We start from the raw sequence: 18,371 nt of genomic DNA on the forward strand, positions 1-18,371 counted from the left end.
TACTGTGTGCGTGCGTGCATGTGTATGGTTAGCGTCATTTTATAGAAATAAAATTTGTTATTTTATACAATGCCGTTTCTTCTGTATCTTGGTTTGAAACACTTCTGACCAGAGCGGCCTCTCGGGATTCCTTTCTCCCGTGTGCACCAGGAAACTCGATGGCCCTGCCTTTCCCTGTTTCTCCGTAGTGGCGGTGACCAGCACTCGGGAGTTGGTCACCAACTGCCGTCACCCTTGTGCTGCCGGTGACAGCTGGTGGCAGCCTGCTCTGGCAGACGGGACCGATGTTCCTCGGGCCTGAGGAGCACTCACAGACCGACGGCCGGGGCCCGGGGGGCGAATCGAACCGTATTTGTCCTATTTCGCGCTGGCCCCTTTACGGTCCAGGTGCCGCGCGTGACCGCGTGCCTGCGTGCGATCTGAACCAGCCAAACCCACGCGGCCGGGGCGGAAGATCAGGGCGCGCAGAGTTTCGGTTAGGCAAGATGGATAAAGTGACGAACTAATGTAAAAAAAAAAATGCTAGATCAAACGGAAAGTCTTACGAAAAAATAAATTCCAGTTGAAGAAATACTGATGTAAGAAATTACAGTGCACATGACAATGTGAATGCCCTTTATGCCACCCAATGTTTAAAGATGGTTGAAATGGTACGTTTTCTTACAGAAACTTTACCACGGTAAAAAAAAAAAAAATGACAATTCCCCCCCCACCCCAAAAATAGCAAAGGTAGCCAGGACTAATGTTTCTCTAATTCTTTTGAAAATATTTACAAATTTCCCAAAATATGGAGGCAGACCCAAATGCGGGCAAACCCGCAGCAATAATGAGGGCTTAGTTTTGGTGAATACTACTGAACACTCGCGCAGTACATGATGCCAACTGTATACACTTCTAGAGAGAAGAAAACTGCCCAACTCCCGAGGCCAGCAGTGTCCGCAGCAAAACTAGACAAAGACATTACAAGAAATCCACAGACCAAGAGCACCATGAATTTTTAAAAAATCCTTAATGAAATATTAGCAGATTAAATCCAGCAACATATAAAATGGATGACCTCCACTGTGGCCAGCTGGAGCTCATCCCAGGAACGAAGGCTGCCTGAACTTTCTGAGAAAACATCAACACGCTTGACCAAGAGAAGACAAAAGCTGTCTTTCGATGCAGCGAAAGCATTGGATAAAATTCGATCCCTGTTCAGGAAACTAGGAAAAGAAAGGGATTTATCTCAACCTGATAGGATTAGCAGCCAGCACCATACCTAATGGTGAAAGACTGACCGTATCCCTCCTTCCATCCAAACCGAGCCAAGGACATCCACTTGACCAATTGTGTTCAACATCGCACACACCGATCCTAAAACACCAGCCCAATGAGGAAAGAGAAGTCATACGCTTCGGAAAGGAAGGCGTGAAACAGTCTTTGCAGATGACGTGATTTTTGTATTTGGAAAATGCTAAGCCAGCGACAAAATGCTGTTGGGACTAAGAAGTGGATTTGGCAAGGTGACAGGCTACAAGGTCAACCTACACAAATCATGGGTATTTCTACAAACTAGCAGGGAACAGAACAGAAATTAAAATACAAATACATTTTAGTATATGTGCTGCTGAAGCGAGCACTAAAATACAAATATAAATGGTATAATAATCAAATAAAAATATAGGTAATTAGTTATATTAGCATCAAAACCACAACATACTTAGGGATAAGTTTAACAAAATATGAGCAAAACCTGTATGCTGAAATTTATAAAACATTGCTTAGAAATAAAAGGGCTCTTAAACAGAGATACAGAATATGTTTGTGGTTTAGAAGATGTAATATTGTTAAATTTCCGATTTTCCCCCAAGTAGATCTCTTGATTCAGTGAGATGCCAGTCAACATCCCAACAGGCTTTTGCTAGAAATTGATGAGCTGATTTAAAAAATGATGCGGAAATGCAAATGATCTACGATCGCCAAGACGGTTTTGAAAAAGATGAACAAAGTCGAAAGACTCCCAGTTGCCTGATTTTGAGAATTGTAAGGCCACAGTTATCAAGACAGTGTTGTTTTAGTGTAAGATGTGGACATTTAAGTCACTGGAACAAACTAGAGAATCCAGAAGTAGATGCATACATACGTGGCATGTTCATTTAAAGCAAAGCGGCCAAGGTAGTTCAGTAGGGGAAAGAAATGTGGGGTTTTCTGGAAATGTTGCAGAAAGAAATTATTTATGGGGGAAAACTGACACTTATCTCACATGGCACACAAAAATTCAAACAGATCATAGGTCTAAGTGAAAAGGTTGAAACCCTAAAGCTTCTAGAAGAAAATGGAAAATTTTGGCCAGAGAGATGTCTTACACAGTAAGACACAAAAAGCAAAAACTGTAAGGAAAAAAAAAAAACCCTGATAATTGGATTTCATCAAATTTAAAAATGTCTTGGGGCACCTGGGTGGCTCAGTCAGTTAAGCATCTGCCTTCAGCTCAGGTCATGATCTCAGGGTCCTGGGATCGAGTCCCTGCTCAGCCGGGAGCCTGCTTCTCCCTCTGCCCTGCTCTTGTGCTCTCGCTCTTTCTCTCCCTCTCAAGTGAATAAAAAAATCTTTAAAAAAAATTTGAGAATGTTTTCTCTTTGAATGATACTTAAGAGAACAAAACAGCAAGCCAGAAACTGGGGGGCAACGTTCATAGTATGTATATCTGACAAAAGATCTGGATTTAGAATATATAAAGACATTTTACCATTCAATAAGACCAATTTTTAAAAAAAATATGCAAAAGATTTGGACAGCTATTTTATAAGAGATGTAAAAATGGCCAGGATGCACACAAAAAGATGCTCAGTATCATTAGTCAGCAGGGCCATGCAAATAATAACCCGAACAACAGAATGTTCTTATACACCCACTGCGGTGGCTCTGTGAGGTCATCTTATTTGGGTTAATTTTAGCTAGAATTTTAAAATTCTATTAAAGGGGCACCTGGGTGGCTCAGTCTGCCTTTGGCTCAGGTCGTGATCTCAGGGTCCTGGGATTGAGCCCCGCATCGGGCTCCCTGCTCCGCGGGGACTCTGCTTCTCCCTCTGCCACTCCCCCTGCTTATGTTCCCTCTCTCACAGTCTCTCTCTCTCTGTGTCAAATAAATAAAATCTTAACAAAACGAACATAAAATTCTATTAAAATGAGAAAGAGCGACACCATCAGACGTTGGGGAAGCCACGAGCAGCTGGGACTCACGGGCCTTGCAGGGCAGAGGCAGGGGAACGCGCACCGCGGAAACCGCCATCAGCTTAGGATCGAGCAGCTCCGTGTCTACGCACGTACCCAAGAGAAATAACAATACGTGTCCACGTCAAGGCTCCAGCAAAATTTCTTACAGTTTGTTACAATAGGCCCAAAGGCAAAACACCCCAAATATCCATCCCTTGACGACTAAACATGAAATGCAACCAGACAGAGGAACGCAGCTTGGCAAATACACACAGTCACATGCATGAGTCTTCGAAACACGGTCTGTCCTGAGCAGAAGACACCAGACACAAAGGAACACACGCTATGGGATCTCATTTTCATGAAATTCCAGAGTAGGTGGAAGGCAGATCATTGGTTGCTTGGGGACAAGGTGGGAGGAAGGACTGTTTGCAGAGGAGAAAGAAGGAACCTGTGGGAAGGAGGGAATAGGTATTTTTCTAAATCTGATGGAGGCGGAGACACAGGAGTGTATGCATTTGTCAAAACTCATGCAATTGGATTTGCTGATATGTAAATTATAACTCAATGAAATTGATTTAAGTTGGGGCTCCTGGGTGGAGAAGGGGGATAAAAGTAGGTCAGGCCGGGAAACACGTCCATAGAAAAGAGCCGTGGGACCGAACGGAATCACCAAGGGGGTCGAGCAAAAAGCGGGGAGACCCTAGAGGCGCTCCAGCGTGGAATCGGGCGGCACAGAGAAGAAGTCACAGCGGGGCAGAGGGGGCAACGGAGGACGGCGTCCTAGCATCCAGGCACAGGAAGCCTTTCCAGGAGATTTTGCCCACAGGGTCACTGACGAGGGCTAGGAGCTGACCAGTTAGCGCCACGGGGGTCAGGGGGGAGCTCCGAAAGAGCACGGATTGTGGGAGGAAAGCCGTTGGGGGCAATACAGGTCTTTTGCTTTAAGGGGGCGTAACACTGACTCCGTCCACAGCCTCCACCTGGGGCTCCCTCCGGGGCACAGGTGTTGCCCCTCGAGATAACTAGCGTGTGACCTCACCGCCAGGCCCCTCGCTCTGTAAAAGCTGTGGGGCGAGGCCCGCCCTGCCCTGCGCGGAGAGCCGCTGGAGCGTCCTGGGTCGCCCGCTGCCGTAAGTTACCCCGAATGGGACTGAGCCGCAGACTGGCTGGCTTGTGTTTCCTGCTCTGGAGGGTATGTTACTGACCTCCACCCACCTTGTCACAGTTGCCCAGGTCGGCAGGAGGCCGAAACCACAGAAGCCTGGATGGGCAAGGGGGCCACGGCGGGGAGAGCTCACTGTTCCTGCGGGGGAGTCCCCTGTCCGTGGGGGGAGCCCGCTGTCCATGGGTGGGGGAGCCTCTTGTCCGTGGAATTGGTGGAGCATAGTGTCCATGGGGGGAGCCCTCTGTGCATAGGGGGGAGCCCGTTGTCTGTGGGGGGAGAGCCTGTTGTCTGTGGAATTGGTGGAGCGTACTGTCCGTGGGGGGAGCCCGTTGTCCGTGGAATTGGTGGAGTGTACTGTCCGTGGGGGGCAACCCACTGTCTGAGGGGGGAGCCCATTGTCTGTGGAATTGGTGGAGCATACTGTCCGTGGGGGGAACCCGCTGTGCAAGGGGGGGGAGCCTGTTGTCTGTGGAATTGGTGGAGCATACTGTCCGTGGGGGGAGCCCTCTGTGCATAGGGGGGAGCCCGTTGTCTGTGGAATTGGTGGAGCGTACTGTCCGTGGGGGGAGCCCGTTTCCTGGTGGGGGGAGCCTGTTGCCTGTGGAATTGGTGAAGGGTACTGTCTGTGGGGGGAGCCCGCTGTCCGTGGCAGGGGGAGCTCGCTGTGCATGGAATTGATGGAATGTACTGTCCATGGGGGAGCCCACTGTCTGGGGGGGATCCTGTTGTCCGTGGAACTGGTGGAGTGTACTGTCCGTGGGGGGAGCCCGTTTCCTGGTGGGGGGAGCCTATTATCTGTGGAATTGGTGGAGTGTACTGTCCGTGGGGGGAGCCCATTGTCTGTGGAATTGGTGGAGCGTACTGTCCGTGGGGGAAGCTCGCTGTCCGTGGTGGGGGGAGCTCGCTGTGCATGGAATTGATGGAATGTACTGTCCATGGGGGAGCCGACTGTCTGGGGGGGGGTCCTGTTGTCTGTGGAACTGGTGGAGCGTACTGTCCGTGGGGGGAGCCCGTTGTCCATGGAATTGGTGGATCGTACTGTCTGTGGGGGAAGCCCGTTGTCCGTGGAATTGGTGGAGTGTACTGTCCATGGGGGGAGCCTATTGTCCGTGGAATTGGTGGAATGTACTGTCCGTAGGGGGAGCCTGCTGTCCGTGGAGGGGGAGCTCATTGTCCATGGAATTGGTGGAGTGTACTGTCCGTGGGGGGAGCCCGCTGTCCATGGAATTGGTGGAGCGTACTGTCCTTGGGGGGAGCCCATTGTCCGTGGAATTGGTGGAGCGTACTGTCCATGGGGGGAGCCCGTTGTCCGTGGAATTGGTGGAGAGGACTGTCCTTGGGGGGAGCCCATTGTCCGTGGAATTGGTGGAGCGTACTGTCCATGGGGGGAGCCCATTGTCTGTGGAATTGGTGGAGCGTACTGTCCGTGGGGGGAGCCCACTGTCCGTGGGGGGAGCTTGCTGTGCATGGAATTGGTGGAATGTACTGTCCATGGGGGAGCCCACTGTCCGTGGGGGGAGAGCCCGTTGTCTGTGGAATTGGTGGAGCATACTGTCCGTGGGGGGAGCCCGTTGTCTGTGGAATTGGTGGAGCATACTGTCCGTGGGGGGAGCCTGCTGTCCGTGGGGGGGAGCTCATTGTCCATGGAATTGGTGGAGCATACTCTCCATAGGGGGGAGCCTATTGCCTGTGGAATTGGTGGAGTGTACTGTCCGTGGGGGGAGCCCGTTTCCTGGTGGGGGGAGCCTATTGTCTGTGGAATTGGTGGAGCGTACTGTCCGTGGGGGGAGCTTGCTGTGCATGGAATTGGTGGAATGTACTGTCCATGGGGGAGCCCACTGTCTGGGGGGGGGGGTCCTGTTATCTGTGGAATTGGTGGAGCATACTGTCCATGGGGGGGAGCTTGTTGTCCGTGGAACTGGTGGAGTGTACTGTCCGTGCAGGGAGCTCGTTGTCTGGTGGGGAGAGCCTGTTGCCTGTGGAATTGGTGGAGCGTGCTGTCCGTGGGGGGAGCCCGTTTCCTGGTGGGGGGAGCCTATTGTCTGTGGAATTGGTGGAGCGTACTGTCTGGGGGGAGCTCGTTGTCCATGGAATTGGTGGAGCATACTGTCCGTAGGGGGAGCCCGCTGTCCATGGGGGGAGCCTGCTGGGCGTGGAATTGGTGGAATGTACTGTCCATAGGGGAGCCTACTGTCTGGGGGGGGGTCCTGTTGTCCGTGGAACTGGTGGAGTGTACTGTCCGTGGGGGGAGCCCGTTTCCTGGTGGGGGGAGCCTATTGTCTGTGGAATTGGTGGAGCGTACTGTCCGTGGGGGGAGCCCACTGTCCGTGGGGGGAGAGCCTGTTGTCTGTGGAATTGGTGGAGCGTACTGTCCGTGGGGGGAGCCCACTGTCCGTGGGGGGAGAGCCTGTTGTCTGTGGAATTGGTGGAGCGTACTGTCCGTGGGGGGAGCCCACTGTCCGTGGGGGGAGAGCCTGTTGTCTGTGGAATTGGTGTAGTGTACTGTCCGTGGGGGGAGCCCACTGTCCGTGGGGGGAGAGCCTGTTGTCTGTGGAATTGGTGGAGCGTACTGTCCGTGGGGGGAGCCCGTTGTCTGTGGAATTGGTGGAGCATACTGTCCGTGGGGGGAGCCTGCTGTCCGTGGGGGGGAGCTCATTGTCCATGGAATTGGTGGAGCATACTCTCCATAGGGGGGAGCCTATTGCCTGTGGAATTGGTGGAGTGTACTGTCCGTGGGGGGAGCCCGTTTCCTGGTGGGGGGAGCCTATTGTCTGTGGAATTGGTGGAGCGTACTGTCCGTGGGGGGAGCCCGCTGTCCATGGGGGGAGCCTGCTGGGCGTGGAATTGGTGGAGCGGACTGTCCGTGGGGAGGAGCCCTCTGTCCGTGGCGGGGGAGCCTGTTGTCCCATGGGGAGGAGGCAGTTGTCCGCGAGGGGAGCTTGTCTGTGGGGAAGCCCATTGTCCACGGAACTGATGGAGCCTACTGTGGGGGAGCCCGAGGTCCATGGCGGGAGCCCGCTGTCCGTGAACTGGGGCCGCTAAGGAGCCGCTCTAAGCAGAGGGCCAAGGCGCATGGCAGCTCGGGCGTCAGGACACGGGGTACCGGGGCAACCGTATTATGTTACAAGGGTCTGAGGTGTCAAAAATGGCCCGAGTCCCTGCTCATCCTGTGCTGCGGCCGTGGCTGAGCACCCCCGGCCGTGGCTGGTGGCACCGACTGGCAAGGTGGCACTCCCGCCAGGTGCTGGGAGGCCGGGATGAGCACCGGCTCCCCTGTGGCAGGAAAGACCCATCTTCGTCAGCCGCAGGCCAGGCGGTGGCGTGGGACCCTGGCGGCTGTCCTTGCCCCGAGGACCAGCGTGCCCAGGGGAGGCTCGCCTGACAAATGGAAAGCCTGCGCCATGAGGGAAATAGACGGGTTGAAAAATACGGAGTAACGCAGGCTTCTGCTGCCCATCAAATGGCAGAAAGGGGGCCCCCCGGGGTCTCTGGTACATGGCTGTGGACAGATCTAAATTTGGGGCCCCGACAGAGAATGTGAACCACCCAGTTCGGTCTTGCTAAGCCTACGGGAGCTGTTGCCTAAGGGGAGGGGCTTTATTCCCTTGAAGGCTCAAACAAGCCCGACGCATCGCCGAGCGCCCCCTCCGCTGAAGGGGGAACGGCAGGGGTGGGCGCCTGCCCCTGGGGACACAGTGGCCCTCCAGCCTGTGCACAGGCGGTGACTGGACGGAGGGCCCCTGCAGAATGAAGCAGTCATTGGTCTCGCACCGACAGACAGACAGACTGGCTCTGGCAGTGAGGCTGAACACACACTCACCCCCGGAAACCTCTTGAAATGTGGGGGAGGAAGAGACCACTGATGGTCATGGGTGCCAAGTCAAGGTTAGACAAATCAGTCTCTGTGGAGGGGCAGGCTTCGTGCCCGCTCTTCTCTAGCGTGTATGTCGCCCGTTACTGAGTACGTTGTGGGCGTGGATGTTCTTCAGGATCTGGATCTCACCAGGGCAGGTGAACTCGGGCTCAGGACTTGGGAGTCCTCCGTCACAAGCACCACGTCGTTACAGGCGTGGGGTCAGGAGGCTGGGAGGTCAGAGCGGCAAGAGCCGAGGGCAGGGCGAGTCCGGACCGTTTCTGAGCATCAGCTTGGGCTGAGTACGGTACCAACCTTCCCAACCCCTAACACGGTAGAAGCGTTACACGCTTTTGCTGGTTGACCGGAGACCTTTTATTCCCCATCAGCGCCGAGATGAGGAGCTGTAGATGCCTCGGTTGAGAAGCCAGCGGGGTCAGGGTGCTCATCCCCGAGGCTTTCTTACGGGTGACCCTGGTGGTTAGACCAGTCCAGGCCCTGGGGTGCTAGCCGGACGAGAGCGGGGAGCTCCGTGTAGGCTCATGTCCAGGAGGCTGAGGCCGGGGCTGGCGGCAAGGACACAGTGGGAGACCCATTCCAGTTACTCGCATCGGTTCAGTAAGACATCGGGGGACCTCAAGAAGGAAGGAACCCACAAGAGCGTGTGATGGCAAGCATCTGGCTGGGCTCCTAGCCTTTAAAGACTACGAAGGGCTCACTGTGAAAGTCCTTAGAAGAAGTTTCCGCAGACGCACAGGCCTCCGCGGGGCTGAGGCCCGGGACTGCTGCCGGCCTTGCCGTTGTAGGCTGTGGGCCCCTGGGGCTGCCGGCCGGCTCCCCGCGAGAACAGCCACGATGCCGCCGATGCCCAGGGCAGGAGCGCTGGCAACCCTCCGCCCCGCCTGGTCTCCCTCGGGCCTGGGATCTCCCCCCCCCCCCCCCCCCGCCCACCACCGTCACAGCTGGGGGTGGCAGCCCAGGCCGTGGGCGCTGCGTGGAGCCCTGCAAAGCCCCGCCGTGAGTCACCCTGCAGAACTCTGGGTCGACGGCTCGGAGCGGCTTGTCTGTGGCTACTGAAGGGTCTTCTCAGTCCGGAGGATGCCTTACGGACCCTCCTCTGCCTTCCACCAGGGGAAAGCGAGAAAGCAGCTGTGGGGTACAAGAGGGGACCCAAAGTCCTGTTTTTTAGGATGGGAAAGACACGGCCAGGTCTGAATAAGGAAAAAATCGAGCAACGTCCCTGAGTAACGGGCTGTCTTGTGCACAGGTGGCTGGGGGGAGGCTTAGCAGCACAGCGTTCCAGAATCACGAATCCAGAGCAATGGATGTGGCCATCCTCTGGCCGCCCGGCTGATGTTCTCTCGGGTGCTTGAGAAGTCGCGCAGCCGAGCGCCGCGTCCGGAGAGGACAGGGAGCGCAGCTGGGGCACTGCAGGGTCTGGAGGGGAGCCGGGGAGACCTCTAGGAGTGGCGGGGTGCAAAACCGGGACGTGCAGCCTGCGGAGCAGCGTTCAGGGCCCGTGATCGTGGTTACAGCAACCGTGAAGCAGGGCTGTGGGGCGCAGGGGACAGACCAGTAGGACAATGCTGCCCTGCAGTGGTGTTTTTGCCCTCTGTTGAGACGAACCCCACTGCATGATATGAGCAAGCTGGGAGCTGAAGTCCCCACCGGGTCTGAGCCCAGGGGTACGAAATGCCTACAAGGGGGGGGGGGGAGGCAAAGTGTGGGACACCTGCCCCGCTCGGCCCTGACAGGAAGTGTCCTGGGAGGAAGCTAAGGCATGTCCAGAAGGCACAGAAGCTGGCCAAACAAGGGGCTGGAACAGGACCATGAATTCCAGAGGGCCCGGCGAGAGGCCCTCACCGAGGACGAGAGGGCTGGAGTCAGAGAAAGCAATCTCCAGAGGTCCTATCCAAGTCTGAAAGAGGAGGGGGACAGGGGCCCTAAGCTGCCTGCTGGTGGTCCCAGTGGTCCCGGCTGCGTCCAGGGGCAGGTTGGGGGGGTGCTGCAGGCTCTGGGTAACCTCGGTGGGGGGGGGGGTTCCTCTCACCACAAAGCCAGGGGGCTCTTTGCAGACACAATCCCTTGAAAATTTTACAATCTCTAGTCATCAGCCTGGATTTTTCGGGAACTGGGCTGGAACAGTACACAACCAGAGCTGTACCTGGCCCTTGAAATCCTGTGTCTGGAGGAGGATACCACCAGTTCTGTGAACTTGAATCAAACCTTGATATATAATCTGAAGATTTGTGCCACAGCATCAGGTTGCCTTCGCTGCTGGAACACAGACTATGGGACACGGTGAACAGAAACTCCAGAATGCCCGCAGCAAGTAGCCATGCGCTCCAGGAAATGCCACCATCCATGAACTAGAACACGCTCTCAGACGGGTGAGGGGAGAGCCTGTGTCCGCCCCCCACCCCAGCCCCACTGTGGGGCACAGCTGCAGAGCCCCCACCAAACCTCAGGGACTTCTGAGGCCGAGGGCTCAGGCTGGGAAGGAAGAGCCTTCTGGGATAGAACTCGTGCGCATTTCTAGTTCAGTCCGTTCTGCTCTGTTGCTTGAAAGCTCTGCAGCGGACTCCGCATGGGTGCTCTGCTCTCTGGGGCCGGATGCAGGCGCCATGGGCATCCAAGAGCTGACCGCCCTGTGCCGTCTTCTGGGTGTGGCCCCCCCCGGATGTCCCTGCAGGGAGCTGTTCTTTCACCCATGCCCACACGGGCACCCTACCACCTGCGCATGAGCCAGACTCGACCTATCCGGGTAACGCACCCCTCTGGTTCCAGGAGGTGTAGACCGCCAGGGTGTTCTTTCCAAGGGGGTGAGGTGGACACCTAAACCTAGACTCTGTGCCCATCAGTCAAAAACAACGCAGAAGAAGGCAGAACCGAGAGAGAGCCCCCATACCCTCTCAACACTCTAGATTAGTCTTCTCAGCTGGCATTTGCCCAAATTCCCAGAAAAACGATGTAGGACGTGTCTAAGGGACGGTTCGGCTGGTATCTTCCCGAGAAGTTCTGATTCTGCGTCTGGCACAGGCCCAGAGCTCACTGTTACTACAAAAGCAAACGGGGTGATGCTGAACAGATTCAATCCGGGAACACCGCCTCAGAGGGAAGGAGCAAGTCAATCCATAACCCCTTTGGCTGAAACTAATTTGAGCAGGTTTTCTGTCCCTCACAGCCAAGTCTTTGACTTGAGTGAGGGTCTCTTGACTACTGCAACTTTTCCAGATTACATTTACCAATTCTTCATGGTTTTAAAGACATTAAAACCTGCTAGGAATGGCACTTCAAGGACTTAAAAGTTCCTGACTAGCTCTACAAATCTGTACCTACAAAACACCCCAAGCCCGTCTTCCACGGCTGCGGTAGACCTCCTCATACCCCTTCCTTCTCAGCGGGACAGCCCCGAGCAACTTCCGTCACGGCATCTGGTCTCTGGCACTCTTCTGTTCCTTTTCTTCTCGTGTTTACAGCCAAGTAGGTTAAGGAACCTGGGCTAATAGCCAACGGCAATGTTAACCACAGTTATTAGCTTGAAGAACTAAAGGAAAATAAAACGGTTTTCATTCATGTTAATAACGCTGCTAAGACGAGAGGGGTTTATGTTGGAGCAGTAATGGGCACACGCAGGGCTTAAAGGGGTTCTCAAAGTACAGTTTTACTCATTAACTGCAAGCCAGCTCTTTGCAAAATTTCCTGAAAATTCCTACAACTCCGTCCCTGTAAATAACTGCGATCATCAACATCCCGACCACTTACAAACTACGGCTCGCCATTCTTGTCCTAAATGCTGCAGCAGGCAGCTCCGGACACTGAACTTCAAAAGTGAGGCCAATCTAGCTTTTATAAATGGAACTGCATCCTTGTGACAGAGTACGCTCTCCAGCATTTAAAAAAATGCATTAAATGGAAAGAAAATGCACACGTTTTCAGTAAAAACAAACTACACCGTTAGTGAATAAGGTGAGAATCCAATTTTATTTTATAACAAGTAGAAGGATGTCCCCGTTGCAAACAAAATAAATAGTAACGTTAATATAGATTACTGGCCTCTTTTGTCAAAGAGTCTTAAAATGTTTCTTTGGACAGAAATTTAAAACTTTTGAACCATCTTCTTTTAACCCCCAAACCACCTAGCCCCAAAATGAAATAAAAAAATTAGCCTACTTCTCCATAGCCTCCTACCGTTCCCATACCTTGTACAGGTTATTCAATGGCAGCTTTTTATCTTTAAAATAGATCAGATACCCAAATAAAACCCGACCTTACAGCTGTAGTGAGCTTCCCACTTTACGCCTTTCTCTCCTTTAAATTAAAAATATTTCAAAAAGATGAATTAATGTAGGTTTACAAAGTAGGACTTGCTCACTCCTGAACGTACTTTCAAGTAAATTCTCAGTTTTCAAATAGTTTATAATACAAAGTACCTTATCCACATTTTTTCAAAACAAAAAATTCTCAACGTATTTGAGAAGCCAAGATAAAATATAAAATTTTAATTTTTACCTATAAGCCAGTCACAGCAGCAATGCTACAAACGAGACTCCAAATCTCCTAATTCCCTTCCCAAGTTTCATATCTAGAAAGATAAACAGCTAAAAAAAAAAAAAATAAAAGCTTAAAAAAACCCCCGAAGCTACGAGGTCAAACGAAGGAACGGCTGCACGTCGTCTCGTCCCGCGGGTCAGAGGTAGTAGAGGCGGTTGGACAGGGACAGGTTGGGCTCCCTGTGGATGCTCTGGCCCACGAGGAAAGCCAGCTTGTGGGCGTACTGGCAAGGAGCAGGGACGCGAATGACGCCCTTGAGTGGAAGAAACACAGAGCTGTTACTCTCCTCCATCACTCCCCTCAGTATTCACTAGAAAAGCCTCTGAAAACAGAGCAACTCCTGTTCTGAAAAGCGAAGCTCACAGACGTGAGCCCAGGTCCCCAGGGAGGCACACTTACTGGCCAGTTATAGTAGACGTGACACAGCTTGTACGTGAGCCTCTGAATGTGGTCTGGCTTCAGGCCACTGCTGTCGTAGATGACGTTATAGTGCGTGGGGGAGACACTGCCACTTCTCACTGCCTGGCTCACGATAAAAAAATCATACCTGGAATTCCAAGAGAAAAGCCACATGGAAGGGAGGCTTATCTGTCTGAAAGCGGAAGTTCGCACGGGTCCCGTTTCTTACAGTGAAAAGATCCCGTATTCTAATGGAAGCTAGCCTCTTCAGAATGAAATGTGCTTCCTTCAAGTCCAGACCACTTGCTGCTCATGGACAATTCTGGAATGCCTGTGTGACCGACGTTTCAGAAACCACTACTCTTTAGATTTTAAATACATGTCACTGATGCCCTAGGGCATTCAATATGTGCTCGGGCTGCCAGTCACAGTGGTATCCTCAAGCCACGCGCGGCTGGCGGCCTGCGCCCCGCAGGGTACGCTGGGGTGCACAGAGGTCCTGGAGGGCAGCAGCAGCGAGGAAAATTGGAGCAGCTCTTGTTTCAGGCACTGTCGTTCCCAAGACATGCTTTTACCACAGAACCTTCCCCCTGTTGCTGTTCCCACTGTTACTTAACAAAAACATACTTCACTTTAATCATTAAGGACGCAAAGCAGGTTCTCAGAGGACTTGAGAACCCCCAGGGACAGAAAGAGAACTAGTGCAGGACCCAAATGGTAAAGCAGACACAAAGAGGACTGCAAACAGAGGAACAGGACATCCGTTTTTCCCACTGTCTGGGTAGCAGGGAACACACTGATCCAGAGATACGGTCACCTGACCTAATAAAGCTATAAGGAAATTACCCGTGCAACTTGCTAGGTTCACTGAAACTAGACAAATCAAAACACCACGGTTGGTCTACAACAGATTATTAGTGTTTTAGAAGCAGAAGGGTTTCAGACACACGAAACCACTTGCCCTAAAACTGCAGAGAACTCACAACAGAGTCGGAGTCCGAGTCTTAGTTCCCTGATCAAGCACATTGGCGTCCAGAGTGCTGGCAGCTAACGGGACTGCAGCCCTAGAGGGGAGCTTCTCCTGACGCAGGCAGAGCCTCGGCAGCTAAGTTCTAAACAGCACCCGGTAAGAAGTAATGAAATGTTCCCACACTTCATAATTCAACTTGGGTTTTACCCAGTCCGTTTCCATCAGCTGTCTCCAGGTCAACGCTAGCCCTGAGCTGCGGTGAGCAGACCAGGAGGAGTGTTAGTAGGGAGCGCGGTGGGGTCACTCTGACCGGTTAGAAGGTCCTGCAGGAAAGGAACTCACTACGTTAGTATCTCAGCCACTCTGTCTCCCTCAGCTGATTCCCCCCCGCCCCCGAGTAGCATCCTTCCGAAGCACCGCCATAACTAACCCCTGCCTGAGAAAAAGACAGAAATCCCAGATAACGCATCTCAACATGGAAATTCCCATTCCCTGTCGCTAACACAACTGATTCAAGAGAACTAAAAATCTGTACTATCGTTTATCTACATGAAGTTAGCGTAGTGAAGCCTCATTCACCCAAGGTCTGCGCAGGAAGGGCGTTCCACATTAGTGGCTTTGCACCGAAGCCCGCACTTTACCCTGATTAAAGCCGCCTTTTCAAAAGCTCCATCACACTGAAGAAGAGGAGTGGTCCTAACAGTGCACTCTCCTGAGGATGGCGTCAACCCAGACTGACCGACGAGCCGCCACGTGCACGATTTACAGCACCTTAGACCTCACACCACAGAAGAGTTTGCGAGAGGCCAGCAAGCTTCAGCACGTGACAGCTGCAGCCCTGGGTGCGAACAGCATCACCCCGTGGCCCCCCTGTGCCCGTGGATGTCCTGGCTAGCTGGCTCTCCTATGGCAAAGTGTAGCTCCGAGTTACGTAAACAGTTTTGTCTACTCAGAAGCCCCTTATCTGCAGTTGTGTTTCAAATGCAACTTTTTGACCTCTGGGCGACGACAAAGCATTTCAGATCTAAAAGTGTTTACTAGGGAACAACAATCTGAGGAGAAGGTTACATGTTAAAAACATACAAAAGCAACCTACAGCAGCAGTTCTTACCCTCTGCATGTATAATTAGTACCACAGACAATAACCCTCTTCCCCCAAAGAACCCTGCAGAGAAACCGCTTTACCAGTTCAGACATGAACAAATCATAGGCTTCAGTAGCAGTATGGGATCAAACTAACTGAAGACTTTAGTATTCATCAGAAAGAGAAGAAAGAATAAATGTGTTGAAGCTGATAAAGCAGAAAACAATCTTCATGTAACCGCACAGGACTTACCATTCTGGTCTGGTAACTTCTACGTCAATAACCGTCCCAGGAAGTGGGTTCTGAAGTCTTCCTCCAGACTGAGCAAAAAATCTGGCGTTCACTCGTTTCTTCACCACAATTACCGTTAGTCTTGGGCTTAAAGGTGATGATGATGAATGTAATGACACTGAGTCTGTCATGCTTCCAGGCACCCAAATCATTCAGACATTCACATTCCCATCCTCCATTTAAACAGAAACCCCTCTCCCTCTCGAGGCAGAGTGTCTGTCCAAGTTGTGAAAGGACACGCCACAGCTGGTAAGGACCTGGACAAGGACCAGGAGTCACTGGGGGTGGAGTAAAGGACGGCATGTGACGCGGGGTCATGCCAATGTCCCGTCAACAGACCAGCACACTGCTGGCCCAGCACACGGAAATGGCACACTCAGCATGCTCCGAAGCACACAGTTTGGAACACTCCTCAGTGGGCATTTTCTACTAGGTGAAAAATGAGATCTGGAGTCCAAAACTGCTGCTAGGGAAGCTCACTTCAGCAGTGACAAAGTCTAACCCAGCACTACAGGTTCACAAGGTATCGGGGCTCCCTGTCTCCCTCCCGGGGCCTGGGCACCCCTCAGCTCACCAACACGCTGGCAAGGGACGCACCCTTTACATCCCCTCTGCACCCCACCGCCCAGTGCCAGCCACTCTCCGGCTGGTTTCCCTATGCCCAGATGAAGCTCCCTTCCCCCGAGCATCCAGCACCGCACCAGAGGCCATCTGCTGGCCCCTAACATGCCTTCTGGCGCTCTGGAGGGCAGCCCTTCAAGTGGCAGCACATGGGGGCTGGAATACGTTTCACACCTTTCCTACCACCTCTGAAAGGTCCGTTTCAAATCCAGTTCTTGAGCACACAGCCGCTCCGGAGTACGGGGACTGGCACACGAAGGCGCTCGCGAACCGTGCTGGTGTAATGTACTGGACATTTGAGAGACAGAGGACCATTACCAGTCCCGCCATTTCTCCTGTGCCCTTTTCCCAACCAGAACATTAGTTCTCACAGAGCAGAAACACACTTGATTCCAAACTGTGGGACACAGAGAGCTTTACACGCAATGGGATCTAGAAAGTCTGGCTTGGGACGGTCGTTCACAGTATGCTATATCTGGACAAATGGTCAAAAAGACCTTGAAGTGGGAACTTCCATTTAACAACCTCATTTTGCTCCTTCATGATAGTCAAGCAAATCCAAAAGGGATAAGGGGAGTGATTTTACGTAAACAGAGGGTATTTGTAGAAATATCACCACCTACCCATGGAAGTCTAGTGCTGCCCAGTTTACTGCGGCTCTGGATGTAATAAAGCCAGTCCCAAGAACCAAAAGACAAAGTGGATTTGAGTCTTCTGACATCACAAGAAACTTACCAAATGTCAGGACAGAAAGGTCGTAAGTATGAAGTGACGTTTTGATTTGTTCTTATATCAAATATCCTAAATCAGCTAATCCATTATGCATTTTAATAAAAAGTTAACATCAACATTTCAATTAAAAAAATACTGCGGTTCTAAGAATAATGACAAATATTTACATCCAAACTGCATTTCTTCAAAGTGAGAAATCATTCTTGGATATTATTTTACTTTCTACACAACTTTACATTTTTTCTAGACAAGTTATCTACCATTTATTGAGTGCTTACTGGGTACTGTATGAAATAATGAGTAACGCTGGGATGAACCTAGCTCTGCTCCTGGGACGCCCTGCACTTGATCACTAATCTCAGCGGTTACCAAGTACAGCACAATTCACAACGTGAAATCCACTTCCTGGGACAGCTGGTTATGCCTCCATCCACGCCACCACTTGAAAGCCCTTCCCTGCACCAATTTACCCGTTACCTCAATGGGAACCGGGCAGGTAGCCCCAACAGGCACCCTAGGCTCAGGGCCGCACACTGAGTGTGAACAGGGGCCCTGTTCAGATACTCACTAGGGCTACCATCTCCTCTGCGAGAGCAGTTTCTGCCCAGGCTTCTGGGAACCAAACCCAAAGGACTCAACAAAGCAGCAGAGATGCAGGCTCCACCATAGCCACAGGGTGCTTTCCCCATATCCTAAATATTCAGCTCAAGGCTGGAAGATGAACGGACACTATGACCTCTACTCTTTACTTTTTTAAGAAATTTTTATTTAAAGATTTTTGTTTGAGAGAGAGTGCACACAAGTGGTGGGGAGGAGCAGAGGGAGGGAGGAGCAGTGGGAGAGGGAGAAGCAGACTCCCCGCTGAGCGGGGAGCCCGACGCGGGACTCCATCCCAGGACCCTGAGATCATGACCTGAGCTGAAGGCAGACGCTTAATGACTGAGCCACCTAGGCGCCCCTACTCTTTACTTCTCGAAAATTTCCTCTCCTCTAGGTGTGAGGAAAAGGCCACTGAGGCTGGACGATGCTGAGGGTGAAAGTGGTAAAGGAAGAGGAGACAAGCAAGCAGCTGCCGCACTGGACACTCCCTGCCCCTACTGCCAGGCCACAGCCTACAGGGACGGCACTTCCAACTCCGAGAAACACACCCAATAAGGTTTACAAAATTTCAGAGACCAAAAGAAAATTAATACCATTATTTTTTAAAGATTTTATTTATTTGAGAGAGAGAATGAGATAGAGAGCATGAGAGGGGGAGGGTCAGAGGGAGAAGCAGACTCCCCGCCGAGCAGGGAGCCCGATGCGGGACTCGATCCCGGGACTCCAGGATCATGACCTGAGCCGAAGGCAGTCGCTTAACCAACTGAGCCATCCAGGCGCCCCAATACCATTATTTTAGTGAGAAAATACAAGCATTAGGATTTTTAAAGATGGAGGGGCCCCTGGGTGGCTCAGTCGTTAAGCTTCTGCCTTCGGCTCAGGTCATGATCCCAGGGTCCTG

The 18,371-nt window shown here is 52.3% G+C and overlaps 1 protein-coding gene across 10 annotated transcripts in view; it reads right to left on the reverse strand.

Moving 5' to 3' along the window:
* Positions 1–12,184: 12,184 nt before the first annotated feature.
* Positions 12,185–18,371, reverse strand: part of PIWIL1 (piwi like RNA-mediated gene silencing 1) — a 34,172-nt gene continuing 27,985 nt past the window's right edge. For 7 of the 10 annotated variants that reach the window (XM_064578197.1, XM_064578204.1, XM_064578196.1 and 4 more), the window contains 3 exons: positions 15,479–15,604; positions 13,173–13,320; positions 12,185–13,026 (listed from right to left, as the gene is read on the reverse strand). In XM_064578197.1, the coding sequence (XP_064434267.1) occupies positions 12,910–13,026; positions 13,173–13,320; positions 15,479–15,604 (391 nt within the window). In that variant the 3' untranslated portion in view covers positions 12,185–12,909. Of the gene's footprint in view, positions 13,027–13,172; positions 13,321–15,478; positions 15,775–18,371 lie in introns of those variants that run through there. The other 3 variants (XM_064578199.1, XM_064578198.1, XM_064578200.1) reach the window with 3 other exon arrangements.

The sequence above is a fragment of the Mirounga angustirostris genome, unplaced genomic scaffold (genome assembly GCF_029215605.1).
Source record: "Mirounga angustirostris isolate CCGP_5_RB_7025 unplaced genomic scaffold, mMirAng1.0.hap1 SCAF_14, whole genome shotgun sequence".
Taxonomy (NCBI): domain Eukaryota; kingdom Metazoa; phylum Chordata; class Mammalia; order Carnivora; family Phocidae; genus Mirounga; species Mirounga angustirostris.